Raw genomic sequence first — 23,099 nt, forward strand, 5'->3', positions numbered from 1 at the left:
AAACTCTATCGATCGAGCGATGACAGCTTTGAACAAAAACTCAGAAAATAAAAAAACTTCCCAACTTCAATTACAATATCCATTCAATACATAACGATGAATACAATACATGAAACGACAACATTCAATCCACAATATTCGAGTATTAGATACTACAAACATCAACAAGTTTGAGTTCTAAACATGCTTCAAAATATAAACTAGATTGACATGTTGTTCGAATTCTAAACTGAGTCTCACTTCTATTCCTCGATCCTGATGCTAACCAAGTATCCGCTGACTCGATCATGCCCCACCTATTTCCAAGTACACATACAAAACAAAGCAACAGCCAGATAACTCCGGTGAGAATGATATTCCCATTGAAAGCAACATGACATGCAATAACAAGTAATATATCAATAACATGATATACATTAAACATATTCAATGTTAATACGAATGAAATGCATGTCTTTAAAATCGGGATATCAACTCTGATAATCAAGGAATTGCTGATATGCTTTTGGGATCCCGAGGATGAGATCACGTAACAACTCACTGACTCTCCCGATCGAGGTGGTGCCACGTATCTCTATCCCCTAGAATTTGGTGCGACTATAAAGAGTATGCTGACACTATGTGAACTTCTACAACTCATGCCACTCGTAATATAGTCCCCAAAACGTCTAAACAGAAAGGACCGTTCTGCCCGCTGAAATCAAAGATTTAGGCTCAATATGAATGCATATATAAATACCAATTGCATTAAAATATAATTCATATAATAACAAGAATTCAATCACAAAATACAAGTTTCCCATTCTAGAACAAGTATTGATGCAAGTATGTGATTTAAGGGAAACTCAAGAACCAACTGTCTTGAGTGTGCTATCCCGCTAAAACGATGTCTGCTTGTATCTTTTGATACGAATAGCTCCAACTCTGGATAAACTACAATAAAAGGTTATATCAAAATCCATACAACCAAAAACAACCAAGGCTCAAGGTAAACTCTTTACCGCTCTTTGTCTAATATCTTCGACGTTCGACTTCTGCTAACTTTGGGTTCAACAAACTTCAAACGAATCTGTACGGAGGCAAAAGAAGATCACAACGACGAACAACTCAATAGCCAAAAGTTTAAAAACTCAAACGGTTCAAAATCCCAAAACTCAAACCGGCGGCATAACCGCTATATTCTGATCAAACCGGAAACATAGACTGCAGCATAGCATCGCAAACAACTCAAACCAATGATAAAACATCAATAATAAATCAAATCCAACAAATCTCAAAATTCACTTTTTCGAATTCGGCTTCCAAAAATCATAAAAATTCCGAACGACGCTCTTTTTCAAAATCGACTGAGAATAAACAATAAGAACTATCTCGAGAACAACATATCCGAAACTCAATCGATTCTAACAATATCCGAAAATTGAAGTATAACTGATCGGAGAAATACTTATGATAAAACAAAGCTCTCGCCGCCGGGATCACGAATCTGCATTGAAATAAATTTCTAACGGATGAATCGAGTGAAAACTGAAATAACAAAGCTTGAAGAAAGCTTTTCCAAGCTTCAATGGAGGCACACGGTTAAGGGAGAAGAAGGAGAGGAGATGGATGTGAAGACCAAGTCAAACAAATGGTAGATAATATAACAAAACCCTTTTTTTGCATTTTAGTCCCTGAAAAATCCAAAAATTGCAAAATAGACCCTGATCAAAATCAAATCGGCTCTTGAATTCTGTGATCTCCAATTATCTCAAATAAACTCAATTAAGATAAATTTGGGGCATTACAATTCGATTCACCAATCGAAATTATTGTACGAGATAAACGAATAAATGACTATGAAGATTCTATACTAGGAATAATTACAGGTGATCTCTGTTATTCAAAACTTAAATTTTACTTATATCCACAATTCTCAGTATCTATACAAGATAAAGATAGTAACAGAGTCTTAACACTCGAATATCATTTTAAAATAAAAGATTTAATGAGATCAGAAAATGCACCAATCAACATACATTATGTTGTTGGATTGACATTATCAAACAGTGTGCATTCGTACAGTTCACACTCTAAAAAAAATGATCAAGATTTTCAACGATCTTTCAGGACATCACAAGGGTCGAAACACCCAAGAAAGTAATCATTGAAGAAATAAATCCCCATAAAAATGGAGTTCGAATAATCTCCAAATAACGAAACATTCATTTTTGAGAAGATCATTATCATTTGCTAGAAATGATGAAGATATACTCGAGAAAATTAGAACAATGAACCAAAATATTCTTAAAAAATCAAAAAGGCTCGTTAATGAATCAACTTCATCATAACTATTTTAAATGGCATCCATAATTAAACTAAAAAAAGATCCAGAAGAATTAGAAAACAAGCTTAACACGACTAATTTAGCAATACAAGAATTAGAGAAAAATCTCAAAGAATACATCAACTTAGCAACGAACAGATTAATAATAGAACAAGAAAAATATAGTAAGGAAATATTAAGCTACCTTAAGAAAGTTCTTCCAAGAGATAAAGGAAAAAGGAAATTAGAAGAAGAACCACCATTCAAAATTGAATCATGGTATATAAACCCTCTCATTTATGGAAAAACTAGTTATGGAGATGTTTAGCAAAACAGACCAATATGATTATGAACAAATAAGAATAAATACAGAAGAACTGTATCATTCACATCAAGAATCAGAACAATATAAAGATATGGAGATCTCAGAATCAGAATCAGAATCAAAATCAGAATCAGAATCAGAATCAGAAGATGATTCTAGACCACAATTAACACTACGAATGAATGAAGAAAGTAGTAGAACCAAGAATGAAGAATTCAAATATAACAAAGACCAATACTCTGGAACATGTAAAGATGTTAGAGATATCCTTAGAGAATCAAAAACATCAGGATTTGTAAAACAAAATATCTTAGATTTAGGATGCTCAACAACTAAAAAAAAAAAAATCAATGATAGATCATTGGGCAAATGAACTATCAAGTACAAATCCAATTAACCCCTTTGTTGGATAAAAGTGAGAATGTCCAAGTATTAACACATGAGATGATAAAAATGACATAGGTAGAAGCAGTAAGAACTTGGGCTGAGAACCTAGTGGTTACAAATCTACCACAAGGTATGACAGAACATCGATATTTTGAATTATTTGTTGATGCCTAGTACCAAGAATTTTTAGGAGTATCAAATTATGATGCCAATTTAGTATCTAAAAACATAGAAAAAATAGAGCAATTTTCATTCTAGATAATATCAAACTTTGAAATTTATGCTATTTTGAAGAATTTATCTATGATTATGAAAAAAATTATTATCAGTTAATAGACACTGATAAAAAACATTACAAATTAAGTATCTTTAATAAGATAACCAATATACCAATAAACAGTAAAGATAAATTTTTAACTAGTCCTTATGTCAAAACTTTAGGAGGAGCTATTAAATTTATCAAAGATATAATAACAAAGAAATTTCACGAGGTAACGCTAAATAAAAGGATCTCCAAATCCTATAAACAAAACAATAAAATTTGTTGTGACAAAATGAAATTCACAGTAAAAGAGTATGGTTGTAAACAAAACAAAAAACACAACATCTAAAACGATACAAGCAAGCCAAAACGAATAAACCTTATAAATCATTCAAGAGGAAATTCATTACTTATAAGAAAAAGAAATTCAGAAAGAATTTCTTTAAAAAACCTTACAGATGAAAATTCTAATAACAAAAAACCACTTTGCCCAAAGGGTAAAAAAAAGAATTGCACATGTTGGTTGTGCAATGAAGAATGAAATTATGCAAATGAATGCCAAAAACGAAATGAAAATAAAAACAAAGTTACACTTCTTGAAGAATTATCTACTATTGGATTTTATCCCGTAAAAACAATTGAATTTTCATCTGATGAAGAAAATATTTATTACCTTAATGAATCGAGTGAATCAAATTTAGAATCAGATTCAACATTTTATGATAATGATTCGAATTAATTCAAAGGTATTTTCGGAAACATGAAGTTCAAACAAAGATTTTGGTAGGTAGGGAGTCAATAACAAAAAAAACATGAGATTGAGGAGTTATTGCAAGTTTGCCCTTACAACTATTATATAACTTTTGCGTGTCCTTGTAAAATAGGTCCGATCTCGAATAGTAAAATATTTGGATGATTTGAATTGGTTCTAGCTCAATAAATTTCATGTAAGTTTCAATAAATAAATAAATAAATATATATATATATATATATATATATATATCAAATATTGAAAATACACACTTCATCATTGTGAAATTTAAATAGACATTTTAACCTTCAATCTTTTATAAAAATAGTATGTTTTACCCTTAACCTTTTATAACAATTACCTTTTTAATCTTTGCCAAGACGAGTTATTGAATAAATGTGTGTGTGTGTTTTTTTTTTTTACCTAACTAACCCTTTTTTTCAATTTTACGTTTGTGCTACGAACATCCTTCTAAATTCGAAGAATTTTCATATCCACTCAAATACATCACGTGTATTTGTAAATAAAAATTTTGAATTATGATATAGGTGATGTATTCGAGTATATATGAATTTTTTTTTTTAGAGAATATATGAAAATTATTACAATAATAAAAAGATATTTTTGTACATAGATCTAATATTATAAAAAAAAAACAATGGTTAATTAGGCAAAACAACAACGCACATTAAACAACTTGTCATGATAAAGGTAAAACATACAACTGATATAAAAAATTAATGACTGAGATGTCCCTTAAATAATGAGACCTCTTTCGTTCTCTTTCACTATTTGTTATACACTCGAACAATTATTAAAGGCTAGGAAAATATTTTTAATTCGAATGTCAATGTCTGTTACCCAGAGTTTTAGAAGAACATCATATCATATCATATAATGCATAATACAGGTTCACCAAACCTAATGAGAACAATATAATAATAATGATAATAAAATAATGATAATACAACAACAACAACGATAAATAATAATAATAATAATAATAATAATAATAATAATAATAATAATAATAATAATAATATCACTAATTTTTATATGAAATTAAAATAAAATATAATGACCCTGAACAGCTGTTCATTTGCTACTAATGAGAAATTTCCTGTCCAACAAACATGGTTGGTTGATAATTTGCGTAAAATTACATTTTTTTGGACCATAAATAAAATAATAATTGAAAATTTAACTAACACTTTGTTTATAAATTCATAATTCACGTGATTAGTTTTTCAAAACATTAAAAATATCTTAATGTAGTAATGTCATTTTTTTTATTTAAAGTATACTACCAATAAAAATTTTACTAGAAAACGCTTAAATTAAAATATACTTGTAAATAATAGCGAGCTTTTGAATCTTTGATGATAACTTATACTAAGGTTGCGCTTGGATGTAAGTATTTCAAATCCATGAATGCAAATGTATTTTTGTTTTTTTAGAGAAGTTATAACACCATAAACATCAAATCCACTTCTTTTATGTTTACATAGTAATTCATGATAATTAGGAAGTATTTCAAATACTTTCATCCAAGCGCAACCTAAGAGTAGTACCCAAATCATGCATCCAATGAATCATATCTCTACACATGCGCGTAATTAATGATATATTGTTGACGTGACAAAAATCATGAGATATTGGATCTATGATTAAGGTAATACTAATAAGGTAGGTTGAACTCTATCTAAATGTTTGAACTTTGATCATTCAAACGAAATATTTTTCATCCTTTTTATTTTTTCCAAAAATAATTTTTATTTCGATAAATATTAAAAAAGGTGATTTTATAATTCTACCCTTAAAATCAATTTTCAACTAAATTTCCTAAAAAACGATTATATTATTAATTATTATTCCAACATAATTATGCTTTAAATTTAGAAAATACCCATACAATACTTGAAATAAAAATAAATAAATAAATAGATCAACCATTCTAATTAAGCCATGACATTCGTTGGTAAAAATATATCAGATTTCTAAAACGCAAAAACTTTTATGAGACGGTCTCAGGGTCATTTTTTTTAGACGAGTCTTTTATATGAGTTATCAATTAAAAAGTATTACATTTTATGTCAAAAGTATTACTTATTATTATAAATATAGATAGGGCTGACCCGTCTCACGGATGAGACCGTCTTACATGAGTGTTACTCATTCAAAAATAGGATCATAATAAATTTCATATTCTCCAAAATTCTATTTAAAAAATGAAAAATAAATAAATTCAAAACAAGTAGATAACTAAATATTAACTCTTTTTTTAATAAAAAAATCATTCTAAATAATAATAATAATAAAAAAAGAGAGAAAAGAAAACATCTCACTGTCGGTGAGCAGCTTGCTGGTCCAACGTCGTTTTCTTGAGTTTGAAGCCAATTTCTATAAACTGCACACTCACACACAGCTATACTATTACTATACATCTCTGTAGAGAGAGACTGGTGAGGCAACGTCGGTCGCAGCCCATTGCCAGTTGTTCTTTCAGCTCAAATTTCTAGATCTGCTGGATGATATTTGGATCGTGAGGTGAGTGCTACCGCATTCTCGTCCGATTTTTATGTTTGTGTTTGCGGTTTGTCTGACTTCAAATTGCATGTCACGGTCACCCATTTTCAGTAAAGTAATGCTTTATTCCCCTCTGTTTTTAGATCTGTTGGATTACTTATTCGTTTTTTCGATGAAATTGAAATAGATTTTCAGTGTGTGCGTGTGATTGCGTGCTTTTCTTGCGTTTGATCTTTATTTTTTGCGGTTTTGTAAAATTGGGAACAATTTTGAGGTTACAGAGTTTTTGGACTGAATGCAATTGAGGTTGACTACTGGCTTACTTCGATGTAACTAAAGATTTTTAAGACCTGAAGATTTGTTTTAATTTTTGAGAGTGTCGTTCAAATTGTATTCATTTGCATATATCATAGACAGGAGTTGCTCTTATTTTGTGTTATAATTGATTGCCGGCAGGCTGATCTTAAGTTTTGTTTTCTAAAAAATTTGTTCACTAGATCTGATCTGTCAATGGAGGAAAAAGAATTCAGAGTTTAGAATTTTAAATACATTTCCTGTGAACGAGTGTGACGAGAATACACTTTTGCAGATTTTCTCTAAGGGGATCAATATAAGGAACTGAGCATGTCCAAAGATCAGTGAAGCTTACAGCTTGCTGATCCTGAATAGATTGCTGTAGACAAGCTAAGTGAAAATGGAACCTGAAGTTGATACTAAGGTGAGTGAAACATATTTGGTTGTTATCACTCTTGGTGAAAAATGAAGAATCTTTATGTTTTGACGCGTAAAAGAATGCCTCAATGATATTACTGCTGTGATTCATTGATAACATCATCTTTATTTATTTATTAATTTTTTTGGGGTTCATCTTTCATATTTTTTTTTTTATAGAATTAAACCTTCGGAGCATTATAGCCTCGTAATGAACAGTGGTGTTTAATTGATAGGGAAAGAGCTTGAAGAACACTGGGGGCCAGGTTTGTCAGATATGTGGAGATAATGTGGGCTTGACTGCCGCAGGGGAGTCATTTGTTGCGTGCAATGTCTGTTCGTTTCCCGTGTGTAGGCCATGCTATGAGTATGAGCGAAAAGATGGGAACCAGTCTTGCCCTCAGTGCAAAACCAGATACAAGAGGCATAAAGGTATAGTTACAGTTTATGCCCCATTGAAGTTCTTCCAGAATTGGACAGTCCATATTGTCTATCAAATTATAGATCATCTTCTGGAGAGTTATCCGCGTCTGTGGTGTTTCTTCTGTATGTTACTGACGTACTATTGATTGTCAATGGAAATTAGTATATGATAGAAGAAATTTCAATTTCTTTTAATGTTTTAATTTCAAGGATATAAATATGTTAGATTATCGGTACATCCAATTCCATTAGATTGCATGCCAATGAAAGCAAACTGTTGATCCAGAAAACCATTTATCGAGAGTGGAATTTTTGTTGGATAAATCGATAATACCAACATGCACATGATATTATATGATATGTCAAGTTTGGAGTTGGGCTTTTCTTTCCCCGTGTTTGATCTATCCTTAAAACTCTAATTTTTCAACTTCTACACTAGTTTTAAAGTGATGTGCCTGACAATTGATTTTTATATTTGCAACTCTCATCTGATTTATGAAGAAGAATTTTCTATTATCACTATGCACAGGAAGTCCTGCTATTAGTGGAGATGGTGAGGAGGATACTGTTGTTGATGATAATGACAATGATGCCCATTACTCTGATGGTAAAAATGAGAAGCAGAAGATTTCCGAGCGCATGTTGAGCTGGCACACAAATTATGGTCGAGGGGAAGATATTGGAATACCGAAATATGATAAGGAGGTCCCTCACAACCACATGCATTTGCTTACAAATGGAACAGATGTATGTTTTTTTGATTTTTACCTTTAATTTCTACTCGCTTTCCATTCGTGGCATCTTTATCACACTTCAGCTTTCCAATCCTCTGTGGCATATAGGTATCTGGAGAACTCTCAGCAGCATCACCTGGACGTGTTTCAATGGCATCTCCACCTCCTAGTGGTGTTGGGAAACGTATTCAGCTGCTCCCTTTCAACTGATTTTTATCATTCTGATCTTTGTTTGTTGTTCTCTTTGAATTTATGTTAGACAGTGTTTGATATGTGCTTCTTTCTGTTTACAGCTAGAATTGTGGATCCAGTGAGGGAGTTTGGATCCCCAGGCTTGGGTAATGTTGCCTGGAAAGAAAGAGTTGATGGCTGGAAGATGAAGCAGGAGAAACCCGTTGTTCCAATGACAACTAGCCATCCTCCTTCTGAAAGAGGTGGAGATATTGACGCGAGTACAGATATTCTTGTGGACGATTCTCTACTGTGAGTTCCTGCTTGATTTAAAGTTTATTTGCATACCGATGAAATTGAGCATGGACTAATGGACTGTAATATAAATTGTTTCAGATCCATAGGTCACTTGTTCTCATTTGGCTTGACAAATCTTCAAATTACGTTGTGTTATCCTGCATGTTGACATTTCTTCTTGGTGTAGGAATGATGAAGCCCGGCAGCCTCTATCAAGGAAGGTTTCTATTCCATCATCCAGAATAAATCCTTACAGGATGGTTATAGTTTTGCGGCTTATAATTTTATGCATTTTCTTGCACTATCGAATAACCAATCCTGTGCCGAATGCGTTTGCTTTGTGGTTAATATCGGTAATCTGTGAAATTTGGTTTGCTATATCCTGGATTCTGGATCAGTTCCCAAAATGGCTTCCAATTAACCGCGAGACGTATCTGGATAGACTTGCTCTTAGGTGAGCATTTGTTTAATCTCTGCGCTTCCTTGTATATCTCTGTGCAGTTAGGTTTTCATGTAACCTTTGTTTAACTTCCAAATTATGTATCATCTGTTTCTCTATTGCCTTTTCTTTTCTTTCCTTTCTTCTCTTCTCTTTTGATATTATCCAACCATAGTTTTCTCCTAGGTTTGTTTTATTTTGTTTTGTTTATTTCTATTTTGGTGGTTACATATAGGAATCACTAGTTCTTACTTTTCACCACTAATTCTGAAAACGTTATTTCAGATATGACCGTGAAGGAGAGCCATCGCAGTTGGCTGCAGTTGACATCTTTGTCAGTACTGTCGACCCTTTAAAAGAGCCTCCTCTTGTTACAGCCAATACTGTCTTGTCCATTCTTGCGGTTGACTATCCAGTTGACAAGGTCTCATGTTACGTCTCTGATGATGGTTCTGCCATGTTGACTTTTGAAGCTCTGTCTGAAACATCAGAATTTGCAAGAAAATGGGTTCCTTTCTGCAAGAAGTACAATATTGAGCCACGGGCTCCAGAATGGTACTTTGCTCAGAAGATTGACTACTTAAAAGATAAAGTTCAGCCGTCATTTGTAAAAGATCGGAGGGCTATGAAGGTCAAAGACTTCTCGTCTGTAGAGGCTAATAGCCTTTGCATTTGGTTAAGTTTCTTATGTTTTTCTTCTTCTGTGCATACAGAGAGAATATGAAGAGTTCAAAATTCGTGTTAATGGACTAGTTGCCAAGGCTCAAAAAGTCCCTGAAGAAGGTTGGATCATGCAAGATGGTACCCCATGGCCTGGAAATAATACAAGAGATCATCCAGGAATGATCCAGGTAAAAGCTTGGTTCTTTGGGTATATAGAACTTCAGTTGTCATATTGTCAATGCACTTGTTACATATTACAAATTTGTATTGAGTAGGACTTGTCCTATGAGTTAGAGCATACTTATATTTTGTTGATTTCAGTTAGCAGAGTTCCTCTTTTAAATATAACATCTTTGTTTTCTTGATTGTAGGTTTTCCTAGGCCAAAGTGGAGGTCTTGACAGTGAGGGTAATGAGCTGCCCCGTCTAGTATACGTTTCTCGTGAAAAGCGGCCAGGGTTCCAGCATCACAAGAAAGCTGGAGCTATGAATGCACTTGTAAGTGGGCGATAGATATTTGCCCTTGTATGTTTTTCCTTTTGGCACAAATTTAACTTGACAAATATTACCATTGCAGGTTCGTGTGTCAGCAGTTCTTACCAATGGTCCTTTCTTGTTGAATCTTGATTGTGATCACTACATTAACAACAGCAAGGCCTTGCGTGAATCAATGTGCTTTTTAATGGATCCAAATCTAGGAAAATACGTTTGCTATGTTCAATTTCCACAGAGATTTGATGGTATTGATAAGAGTGATCGATATGCCAATCGCAACACTGTCTTCTTTGATGTGAGTTCATCATCATTGCTATAAATGTTTATCCCTCTTTGGAAGTAGATACTGCTGAGGATTGTTATAGATGTTATTTTCAGCAGCCTTATTGCTAATATTTTGTGTTAATTTGATGCAAAATTTTTTTACTTGTGGTGGTTTGTCTACAACTAAAATGGACATGTTCTTGGGTGATCAGATCAACTTGAGAGGTCTGGATGGCGTTCAGGGCCCTGTTTATGTGGGCACTGGTTGTGTCTTTAACAGAACAGCTTTGTATGGTTATGAGCCTCCTCATAAACCTAAACAAAAGAAATCTGGAGTGTTCTCCTCTTGTTTTGGTCGGTCAAGTAAGAATACTTCGAAATCAAGTAAAAAGGGATCTGATAAAAAGAAATCTAGCAAGCATGTCGATCCCACAGTTCCTATCTTCAGCTTGGAGGATATAGAGGAGGGTGTTGAAGGTATGCTTTCTTTTAAAATTATTAATTTTAGTTACTAATCTTGATTAGGCATGTCAATATCCATTTTCATGGCTGTTATTCCTGTTTGATTATTCTGGTTGTGATTGTTCTGTTTCCACCATATTGACAAGTATTTGAGTACACTGATGCAGATGATATGCATCTAATAACATTTCATATTTTGACCCTTGACGATTCATAACGGACTAGTCACATGTTTGATATTTCATCCTCTAAATCTCCTGGTCTGGAAATTGCTCCAGGTGCTGGGTTTGATGATGAGAAGTCATTGCTCATGTCCCAAATGAGCCTTGAGAAAAGATTTGGCCAGTCTTCAGTTTTTGTCGCATCAACCCTTATGGAGAATGGTGGTGTTCCTCAGTCTGCAACACCAGAGACACTTCTAAAAGAAGCCATCCATGTTATTAGTTGTGGTTATGAAGATAAGACAGAATGGGGAAGTGAGGTTAGTTGGAAGATCTAAATTCCTTATATTTTTTGTAAACTCAGACTAGGCTCCCATCAAAGACAATGATCTGTAATTGTAGAAGTGGTTTGTTTTTGCTCTTTTATAAAAAAAAAATTGGTTTTTTTTACCTAAAAATTTCTGATTAGCATGTAATTCATGCAATAATGTTACACGACTCATTTCTCCTGGTTCCATTGTCAGATTGGATGGATTTATGGTTCGGTCACAGAAGATATCCTTACAGGATTTAAGATGCATGCTCGTGGCTGGCGATCTATTTACTGTATGCCTCCAAGACCAGCATTTAAGGGATCAGCTCCAATTAATCTCTCCGATCGTCTGAACCAAGTGCTTCGATGGGCCTTGGGTTCTGTGGAGATTTTGTTTAGCAGACATTGTCCTATATGGTATGGCTATAAAGGAAGATTGAAATGGTTAGAAAGGTTTGCTTATGTCAACACCACAATTTACCCAATCACGTCCATTCCTCTCGTGTTCTATTGTACATTGCCAGCTGTCTGCTTGCTTACTGGCAAGTTCATTATCCCACAGGTTGGTTTTCCTCTCCAAATTCATGCCCCTGCCTGAAAATTTAATGTGTCATCTAATTGTCGTCTGAACTCTACACTTGATACTTCAATCAATTATGGAACCAACATGCTGTTGTATTTTAACCGCGTACTCATTTTTTAAGAAATTCACCCCTTTCTCCTTGCAGATCAGTAACATTGCCAGTATCTGGTTTTTGTCACTCTTTCTCTCCATTTTTGCGACGGGTATACTTGAGATGCGGTGGAGTGGTGTTGGAATCGACGAATGGTGGAGGAACGAGCAGTTTTGGGTCATTGGAGGTGTCTCGGCTCACCTCTTCGCTGTCTTTCAAGGTTTGCTCAAAGTACTTGCTGGAATCGACACCAACTTCACTGTCACATCCAAGGCCTCAGATGAAGACGGGGATTTTGCCGAGCTTTACCTGTTCAAATGGACAACTCTTCTAATCCCCCCAACAACGCTCCTCATTATAAACTTGGTAGGCGTCGTTGCTGGGATTTCTTATGCAATCAACAGTGGGTACCAATCGTGGGGGCCGCTTTTTGGGAAACTATTCTTTGCCTTCTGGGTGATTGTTCATCTGTATCCTTTCCTTAAAGGTCTCATGGGTCGCCAGAACCGTACACCCACTATCGTCGTGGTCTGGTCCATTCTTCTTGCTTCAATCTTTTCGCTGTTATGGGTTCGAGTCGATCCGTTCACCACTCGAGTCACTGGTCCTGATGTTGAGGAGTGTGGAATTAACTGCTAGAGGGGCTTGAACTCTCGTGGCAAGTTTACATCGAAAGCCTCGAAGAATACTCATATTTCAAGAATTGCTCGTGTGTATACTTTTGTCTTGGTGACGTTTATATATCTGTGTAGAGATGAGAAAGATAATTTATTTCTTTTTTTGAGCTGTTTGTTGTACCAGACTGATTAAAAAAGAAGCCTTTTTTTGTTCTGATAGAGACTGGTGGTGATTGGGGAAGCACTGTTTGTATGTTGTAATTTAAGAAAGGAGTTATTTGCATCAAATACCTTTGTAAAATATTGAAAATGAACACTTTTCTCTTGTGAAATTTTAATAGGCGTCTTCAATCCTAACCTTTTGAAAAATTAGCACACTCGCCCTTTCAGATGAGTGATTGTTGCGTATGTGTTCCTTATGTGATTGGGCAAAGGTTTTGATATTTTTTTTGCACCAAATACTCTGTGAAATATTAAAAATGCATATTTGTACATGTGAAAATAATTTTTAAATCTAAACTCATATTACACAATTTTTATTAAAATCTAATTATAAAATATTTAGCAAACATTTTTCGTTTTATTAATTTTATTTTTAATTTTTAATTTATTATGATTATATAATTTTTTTTTAAAAATATTATTATTTTATCCTTTTATTATTATTTTATTAAACTTTCTTCCTCATTTCCAACTTCTTCGTTAAAAATACATTCATAAACGAGATTTAAATACCTAAAAGTATCAAAATATTAAATCAAAATGATAATTTCATACATATTATTTTTCAATGTGGATTATAGATTTTTAAACCAAAATCTAAATTTTTTAAAATGCATTGCAGGATTTGCATTAAATAATAATACACAATAAGCTAGATCTAATTATAAAATATTTTTCAAACATTTTTAATTTTATTTATTTTATTTTTTATTTTAAATTTTAAATTTATAATTAATTTTTTTTTTAAAAAATTATTACTTTATCTCGTTATCATTATTTTATCAAATCATTTTGTGTTTTCAACTTCTCCATTAAACATGATTCATAAATAAGGATTTAAATATCTAAAAATATCAAAATATTGAACCAAATGAATGTTACTTTTTCGATTTAGAATTATATAAGCATGTTATTTATTTTTATTTATTACAAATTGTGCAATGCATATTCTCAAAAAATTTAAATTTTGGTTCATTAATATATAGTTTTAAATCGAAAAAGAAATATGTTTGAACTTATCGCTTTGGTTCAATATTTTGGTAATTGAAATTATTTAAATACTTGTTTATGAATGCATGTTTAATGAAAAGTTGGAAATACGAAGTGAGTTTAATAAGATAATGATAACAAGATAAAATAATAATTTTTTTTAGAAAATAATTAATTAATGACAATATATTTAAAATAAAAATTAAAAATTAATAAAACAAAAAATGTTTGCTAAATATTTATAATTGGATTTTATTAAAAATTGTGTATTATGGGTTGAATAGATTTAAAAATTATTTTCACATGGGTCAAAAATGCATTTTTAATATTTCACATGGGTATTTGGTGCAAAAAAATATCAAAATCTTTGCCCAGTTGCATGAGGGGCGCGTGCGCAACAATCATTCATCTGAAGGGGCGAGTGTGTTAATTTTTCAAAAGGTCAGGGTTGAAGATGCTTATTAAAATTTCACATGGGAGAAGTGTGCATTTTCAATATTTCACAGGGATATTTGATGCAAATAACTCTTTAAAAAAGTGATAATAGACTCGCGTCACAAGCAGAATTCAATTTTACTCTATTCATCTAGTTTTCCTTGAATTATCATAATTAGTTTTCAGAAAATTTTATAACTTTTGACAAAGTATAAGCTTAATTTGTACTAGAGTTTATCTATATGTATACTATTTTTTTTTCTTTTTGATATATTTCTCAGAAAAAAATAGTTCTAAAAAGGGGAAATTAAATATCTATTGGTACCTTCACGAATGGTATAAAATGTTTGAAAATAAATTGAAAATAAACAAGTAATTAAATGCGAAGCTTTTTAAATTTAATTTTTAAAATTCAAATTCAAATTTAATGTATTTTCAAAATATACATGAAGCATATTAAACGTCTATTTGGTTATATTCAATTAATTTCCATTATAGTTTTTAGTTTTGTATTATTTTATATTTAGTTATCACTAGTCTTTATCATATTAAATAAAATATATTTTTGTATAATATTATATCTAAAAAATTGAAAGAATTTTGTCGTAAATATTGGGTATTTTGACTGTCTATAAATCAATATTATCTTTATTATAATGTATCTTAATTAAAATTTTAATATAAATAATTAACATATGTTGAAATCGGTTGTGTAGAGGAGGTGAATACACTTAAAATTTTATAGAAAAGCTTGACTGATCGAGTGAGTGTTAGCCTACTAGATCAAAGTTTCCAACTTCGTGGAATGGAACACTTTTCGCTCAAGATGCAGAGCTTGAAGAAACCTCGATTTCTTTCCCTTGAATTCTGAGAGATTCTGAACAGTGCGAATGTGTGTCCATTGGTCAAAGTATGCACCTTCGGTTTCAACATATTGGTCAATTTATTCCATCTGCAAGTTAAAAGTCGTCTGAACAGAAGACATGACATTGTCATCTTCTTCATCAACGTCTTACTGACTTCCCTTTATCAGTAGGAGCTATTGTAGAGGCTTGGTTTTCAAGGTTTACAGAAGATGGTTCTCTGATAGTTATTCCAGGTAATGAACTTGTAGCAGAAATAGGTTGGCCAGATTGTTTGGAAAGAAGAGGCGAAGGGGCGGAAATAGTCACAGTAGTAGAGGATGTGGTAGGATGAGAGAAAACTTGATGTAGTGGCAGAGAATCAGTTTTATCAAGTTCGGATATGGCCACAGTTTTCCGGATATACTTGATTTTGAGTAGGGTTTTAGAATTATTTTTGGAAGGTGTGGGTTTGGGTAATGGTTGGTTGGGAGGAGTAGATTCTTCAGACATGGTTTTCTCTGAGTCACTGATAAAAAAAAGCTTCTTTTTGGGTCGAGATAATTTGTGAGGTGTAGTTTGTTGGTCACCGATTTCCTGTTTAACAGAAGCATACAAAAAGACAATTGACTTTGGCCTTAGAGCCAACACGTTACCCGCATCTACCTTAGGAGCCTTGGAATCATCTTTATAATTAGTAAAGTCAAACCTAGCATCTCGCAATAACTTACTAATTTGAACAGCAAAACCCATATTTTCTTCCTAAAAATCTCACACAGTGTCTTGAAATTTTAGAGGACCAATTAACAGATATATGATTGGTGATATCAGTCATAACTGAGTCTTCTCCTTAGTGATTATGTCAAACGTACCTCCATTGATGAGTATAGTTTTTGAAACTACATCACCAAGATCTGAAATTAGATCTTCAAGATTTTCTTGAAGAAATAAGACGACACTTCTTCTCCAGTTGCCGATAATTTCTTCATAGCAGTTGAGAGAGATTCTTTGGATATGGTGGTAAAATCAGTGATTCCTTCGCGAGGAAGAGAGAAAGCAGTAGCACAATATTATTCATCAATGGTAAGAGTCTTTTTCCCCAAAGCGAAGGATATTTTGTTGTCGTTGGACACTATTTCTTGCGCATAAAACTCCAGAAGGGGTTTCTTGTGCATGACTGTGTTCGTCTCCAAAAAGGTGCAAAGCCCAGAAGTTTCCAGAGATTTAAACATGTTTGCTAGGGCTTCATCCTTGATGGTGTATACATATGTGAAGTAGACTTGATATGCATTGAGAGTGTAAGTTGCCATAGTTCTTTTGATGAAGATGATTGCAAAAGAAATTCTGAATTTAATTGAATAATTGAGTGCTTATTTTGATGAGATATTATTGAATATGATTTTGTTCGTACTTGGGATATTTAATGATGTATGCATGATATATGATGATGCACTAACCAAGTACAGAATATTAGAAGATTGCTTCTTTGAAATGAAATAACTGGAATAACTAGAATAGAAAGTGCATATGAATATGATGATATGGTATGAAATCTAGAAGTTAGATTCTCTTATTTCGGTTTATGATTACAGAAAAGTTTCAAAATGCGTATATTCTGTGCACTAGATATATTCAAAAACTAAACCAGAATTGGTAGAAGTGCCAATGGGTGAAGTTTGCAATTTGCAATTCGGTTCTAGGTGAGAGGTTCGACTTTAGTTTACGTTGTGAACTGGAATTCCATAGAGAAGTGATAAGATTACGCAATGACTATTGCAATTGAGAGTGTTTAGAGGAGATATTGATAAGAAAATCAGTTACAGTTGAGTATTTTCTTTGATTATGCTGAAATTATTACATCAGATTGGAAATATGATTCTTTAATTATGTGGTATTGATTGGCTCTCATTGCTTTCTTCATAGAGCCTAAGTTTATTCACTCGTTTGGAGTTATGAGATGCAAGTGAGTTGTTTTCACTTAGCAGAGTTTGTTATCCAGAAGATTTAATTTTGGATGACCTTGATTGAGAGATTTTCTCAGTCTTGATTTATGTCTTTTGATTTTGAGAATTATTGATCCTTCGATGGTTATTTCAACGTAATTTGAGTTGTTGGCTCGTAACTGATTGTAAGATTAGAGTATCATCTGAATTTTGGGTTGATTAGATGATTTTCTTTCGATAATTGGGAAACAAAAAGAGATAATTTGATGGACACATGAGTAATTGATTTCATATTTTTATGTGTTCTGACTTGAATTTTTCAGACAAAGGTGTGCTCAACCAGAAATTCTCATTTGTTAATGAGCCAGTATTGTTTGAAGATGTTTGAAGACATACAGAATTGAGATTAAAGCAGTTTGAAATCAGTAACGAATACCAGATCAAGAGATGAACTGAAGACAACAGATTAGAGTGAATGAATTTTGTAGTGAATAATCGGTGGATTATGCTAGATATTCTAGATATCGTATATCCGAATTTGAAAGAGGCACCCTACAACAGATTTAATATCCATCTAGTTGTTTGAATATATATGAACTATTTTGGAAATCAGTATTGATGAAAGAAAATAGAAGCAGAGACGACATAATTGAATTTTTGATATCTGAATTTCCAATGGAAGAAACAGAAAAGAAAAGATCAAGTGGTTGATCTTACAGTTTAGCCACTTTAGAGTCAAAATGAGAACAGTTTTTCGACGGATTTGTAATTCGAAACTATTTAGATCATCATGAGTTTGCGATTTGAACTAAGATAGAGTTCGACAAAGTCTTGAATACGCTGTATTTTTTATAATACAAATATGATTTGGAAGATAGATATGTGTGAAAGAAGAGGAATGATTGAAATCTATTGTTGAGATGGAAAATTTAGATTTATTTTGATAAATTGTGGCATTGATTATCAGAGATTTTGAGTGATTGGTTATACGTGATTGTCGTATACCATCCTTTGATTGATGAATTGTCTATGGTGACTATCCAGATTTTGAGGAGATACTCAAAACTCTAGTACCTGATTCGGAACCAACTGATTGATTTTGCCACTGGTTGATTTTTATTCCTATGATAGCTATCTGACAGATAGAGATATAGTGTTTTAATTTTTAGATGAAACAAAAATCAGAGTTCTTGTGTTGAGATAGTATCTCAGCAATATGAAATATCAAGTCAGATGTGATTTGAGAAAAGACAGAAAATGTGAAGATTGATCTGTACATAATGAGAGACGAACAATGTATGATAGATACAGATCGCGAAATGATAATCAGCATGATAGGGTAGACTTGATATATGTTCTGTGCCAAGCATAGAACGATATAGGAAAAGAATCAAGTCGTCACGAAAGCTGAATTGTACTGTATGCGATTTTCAATACAATTAATGAGTTCATTGACATATATAGTCCTTCCAGCATTGATAAGAGAGATCAGATGTGATCTATGTGTCTACGCTAAAGAATCAGTTAGATTCTTTTGATGTACTTTAATCAGCAGAAGTAGAATTTGATAAGAGCCTGAGTTACTTCACGCATCCAAAATAGATACTGAATCTGAAAGAGAAATATCTCAGAGATAAATCAAATTCAGGTCAGCTAACGAAGTACAATAGAATAGACGCAAACGTGAAGGAAGAATTTGAAGAGGTAGATTCAAATGTGAGATTAGAGATTCAGAGCTATTTGGTTGAGGTAAGAAATTCTTCATCTCAACTTTTACATGTGAACTTCAATTAGGTGAGATTAATACTATTTTGAACTAATCAGAATGATCGATACATAGTTTGATCACGAGAAAGAGCAACTTAGATGTAAGTTAGTTCAGTGATTACAAAAGAATTGAAAAAGTGATCAGAAGAAAGAATACGACAAGATATCAGAAAGATATCTAGAACTTACAGAAGTGAAGTAAGTACTACTTCAGTCAGTTTCTCACTAATGAGATTCAGTAGTAAGATTGGTTGTGATTTCGAGGACGAAATCATTCCTTAGAGGGGAGGAATTGTAAGGCTCTGAAAATATTATTAATGACGAAATTTGAGATTTTAATTTTGAATATTGGGAAATATTGATTGAATAATTTATAGAAATTAGAGATTTAATTTCCGAGTTGAGACTATTTAATTTGAGAATTTACGAATTTTGAGATTTCAATTCCGGGATTCTTAAATTAAAAGATTAAATATTTGAATTGAATATTTATGGGATTTAAGATTAAATTCCGAGATTCGAGAATTCAAGAGGATTTAATTTGAAGATGCAACTCGATCAGGGGTTGATTTGCAAATGTCGAAGGTTCAAGGGCTAAAGTGCAATTGTTCTTTTAATTTTAATCCGAGAATATTTAATTTGAGAATTTTGGAGTTTAGAATTAAATTCTACTATTCTTAAATTATTTGGGATTGAAATTGAATTAAAAGATTTACCGAGGACTCAATTGCAAATAGTGAAGAGTTTAGGGGCCAAATTGCAAAAACTGAAATTTGACTTGGAAACATGGCAATTGTATGAATAGGAACGTGTATGTAAGTATTATTATCAGAATTCACAGCTCATGAACCGTGCATATCTCAATTTCAGAATTCCAAATGATCTCTTCATCTTAAATCTTTGATATCTTTTAATCCGTTCGTCCGATTTCAAAACCGAGCATAGTTCCGGAATCCTTGCGATGAGAGCTTCGATTTAATGTAAGTATTATTTTGATCCATCATGCTTGAGATTTATGATGTTGGAAGAATTCAGAGTTTGATTATAGTTATGTGGTTTTGAGTGTATATTGATTGTTATATCGAAACCGGATCGAAGAACGGGTGTCGTTGGAATTTGATATAAATTTCCAGCTTATATTCGAATTATTACACCTTTGATGTCGCTGGATTATGCTGATATAATGATTTTAGGAGGTGCATTAGAAGTTAATATGATTTTTAGACTTGATATGTATTAAGATATCAACGTTGGATCGAAGAACAAGCGTCGGTTGCAATTGCTATGATTTTCAGAAGTTATACTCGATCCTATGCTTCTGATTTTGCTGGTTTTTGATGTTATCTTGCTGATATAAGTTGAGTTTGAAGTGTATAAGATTGGTAGCTTGATTACATATAGTTTCGGTTCCCGAACTTGTACCGTTACGCTACCGGTTCAAGAATTGATGCAATTTTGAATCTTGATGATTGAGCTGAACAGAAGATGAGTTGATTTTTGATCCTTGTAGTTTATTTACACTTCATTTTCATATTTATATTGGAATTTGTCGACTTGAGAATTCAGCTTCGAACCGGGATCGAATAGCTCAAGGTTGAAGTTATTCTACCTTGAAGATTAGATGATGAACTTGAGCAGAATTTGGCGATGTGTCCAGATTTGGAACACTTTCAGAATTCAGAATGAAATGTATAAGACAACATTGAGAATCAGGGATTTTGATACTCGAGAATGATGATTCTTGAGTTATCCCGATAAATCACATGCTTGTTGAGTATTTTTCTTTATTTAGAATTTGATGTTGTAATTGATCCATCACAGGTAGTGGATCTTTGATTTTGATATGATATTATATATGAATTGATTCTAATGCCAAGGTTTGATGAACCTTATTTTTGAGTCAGATGTGACTACGATAGATGCATATCCATGTCAAGATCGTATACGAATCTTGATGACAGTGATTTGATATGAATCAATTCTTGATTTAAGCGCGCTATATAAATATATTTATTTGAAGATTTAATTTGATATGTTTAGGTTTGAATTTGAATTGATATGACTTCGTTATGTATATGTCTTTTATACTGAAAATTATATTCTCACCGGAGTTATCCGACTGTTGTCTTATTTTGTATGTGTGCATGACAACAGATGGGGCAGGAGCTAGTCAGAGAAGACATTGATAGCTCGAGAGAGAGACTTAGCACGTGTGGACTTGGGTTGTAGCACAAATGATGAATAGATCCTTGATGAACCTACTAGAAGACTTAAGTGTAGTTGAACAACTCTTATTACTTCATGCTTTTATAGCTATTTTGATGTACTTTAAGTTACTTGTTAGATGTAACAATTGATTGAAAACATGATGAGAACTTTTTGTATAGATCAATTCATGTTTTAGACTTGATAGACCATGAATTGAAAGGAGTTGAAGGATCAAGTTTTGCTGTAGAAAAACAGAGCATGTTCTGCCCTGAGAAGCTCCCTCGCCGCTGATTTTTGCAGCCCGCGCGCATCATGCAATTTTGTTACTATTTTGGTAACAAAGGGCGCGCCCGAGCGGTCATTTAAAAAAACAATTGTTGTTCTATTTACCTTTGATCCTTTGTTAATTAATCATGTTTAGTAACGAGGCCCCACAACACATGACAATGAACAGACACACAAAGTTTACGATAACCTTAGTTACTTCTATAAAAGCAGAATACTTTGCCTGAATGCAGACAAACTATTTAAACTAACTTAAAAACAATTAGCATGGAAGGAGCAAGTTCTTCCCAAAAACCACCAGCGGAGCATATGATAGAGGCTTTTAACAGAGCCATCTTGAAACGAAGAAAAGAGGAAATGAGTAGCTATTATTCCATTGGACCATGGCTACCTAGTCCCAGATAGAGGACATGTGGAGGTTCAAGTCATGTAATCACTTCTATCCAGATGCAGCACTCGTCAGGAAGCTGGTGAGAAAGGAGAGGAAGTAAAAACAGGTGCTTGGTACAACTCGCGTCCAGAACATCTTCAAACCAACAGGTGTCTTGCTCCCGATGCTCTTGAAGGAGCAGAAGGATCTAGAAATAATTTCCACCTCTAATGTACATGACAGGATATCCATAGGTGGGTTATCTGCCTGGATGAACCTGCGGAAGTTAGCAGTGGAGAGAGAGATATATAATGTATGAGTTCAATTCCAAAATGAATAAAAAACTTTTATATTTACCAGTTTTGACGTTTATTTTATAAAATATACTAACGTTCTTAAAATTAATCTAACATATAACACTAGGTAATTTATTTAAGAAAGTATTCCTCCTGAAATCATGCATGTTAAGATAACTCAATAATTCCTAACATATTGCGAAATATGAAAACTTAGCCTCTAGTAGTGTTTTGGTAAAAATATCAGCAGCTTTGTTGATCAATAGACACAAATTCCATATGGATGCCCTTCTTCATCACACGGTCTCAGATAAAATGATGTCTGATGTCTTTGTACTTGGTTCTGAAATGCAATACTGGATTGTAGGTGATGGCAATAACACTTGTATTATCACATAAAATCGGTGATTGAGTAGCAGCAATTCCATAGTCTCGTAATTGTTTATGAATCCACAAAATTTGAGAGCAGCAGTTCCCAGCAGCTAGGTATTCAAATTTTGTAGTAGATGTAGCAATGGAAGTCTGGTTTTTATTGAATCAAGAGATGAGTATATCACCAAGAAATTGCAATGAGCCACTAGTTCTTTTTCTATCCAGTTTGCATCATGCATAATCTGAATCGGAATATCTTACAAGATTAAATGTTGAATCCTTATGATACCATAAAACAACATTCTGTGTCCCTTTTAGATACTTTAAAATTCTTTTAGCAGCAACATAATGATTTTATTTGGGACGAGCACATATGAAAACATCAAATTT

The 23,099-nt window shown here is 32.9% G+C and overlaps 1 protein-coding gene across 5 annotated transcripts; it reads left to right on the plus strand.

Annotated features, from left to right (window-relative positions):
- Positions 1-6,425: 6,425 nt before the first annotated feature.
- Positions 6,426-13,336, plus strand: LOC140880283 (cellulose synthase A catalytic subunit 3 [UDP-forming]). Of its 5 annotated transcripts, none has more exons than XM_073284592.1 (15): positions 6,426-6,577; positions 7,146-7,274; positions 7,504-7,699; positions 8,220-8,437; positions 8,533-8,608; positions 8,718-8,907; positions 9,080-9,346; positions 9,617-9,962; positions 10,045-10,182; positions 10,366-10,491; positions 10,571-10,783; positions 10,965-11,229; positions 11,493-11,695; positions 11,900-12,250; positions 12,417-13,336. In XM_073284592.1, the coding sequence occupies exons 2-15, from the start codon at positions 7,251-7,253 to the stop codon at positions 12,999-13,001; spliced, it is 3,198 nt and encodes a 1,065-aa protein (XP_073140693.1). In that variant the 5' UTR covers positions 6,426-6,577; positions 7,146-7,250; the 3' UTR covers positions 13,002-13,336. The 5 variants fall into 5 exon arrangements, with proteins under 5 accessions (XP_073140693.1, XP_073140696.1, XP_073140694.1 ...); XM_073284595.1 differs by lacking the exon at positions 6,426-6,577 and adding an exon at positions 6,579-6,671 and having other exon boundaries at positions 7,158-7,274; XM_073284593.1 differs by lacking the exon at positions 6,426-6,577 and adding an exon at positions 6,588-6,671.
- The last annotated feature ends 9,763 nt before the right edge of the window (positions 13,337-23,099 follow it).

This window comes from Henckelia pumila, chromosome 2 (genome assembly GCF_033568475.1).
Source record: "Henckelia pumila isolate YLH828 chromosome 2, ASM3356847v2, whole genome shotgun sequence".
NCBI lineage: Eukaryota > Viridiplantae > Streptophyta > Magnoliopsida > Lamiales > Gesneriaceae > Henckelia > Henckelia pumila.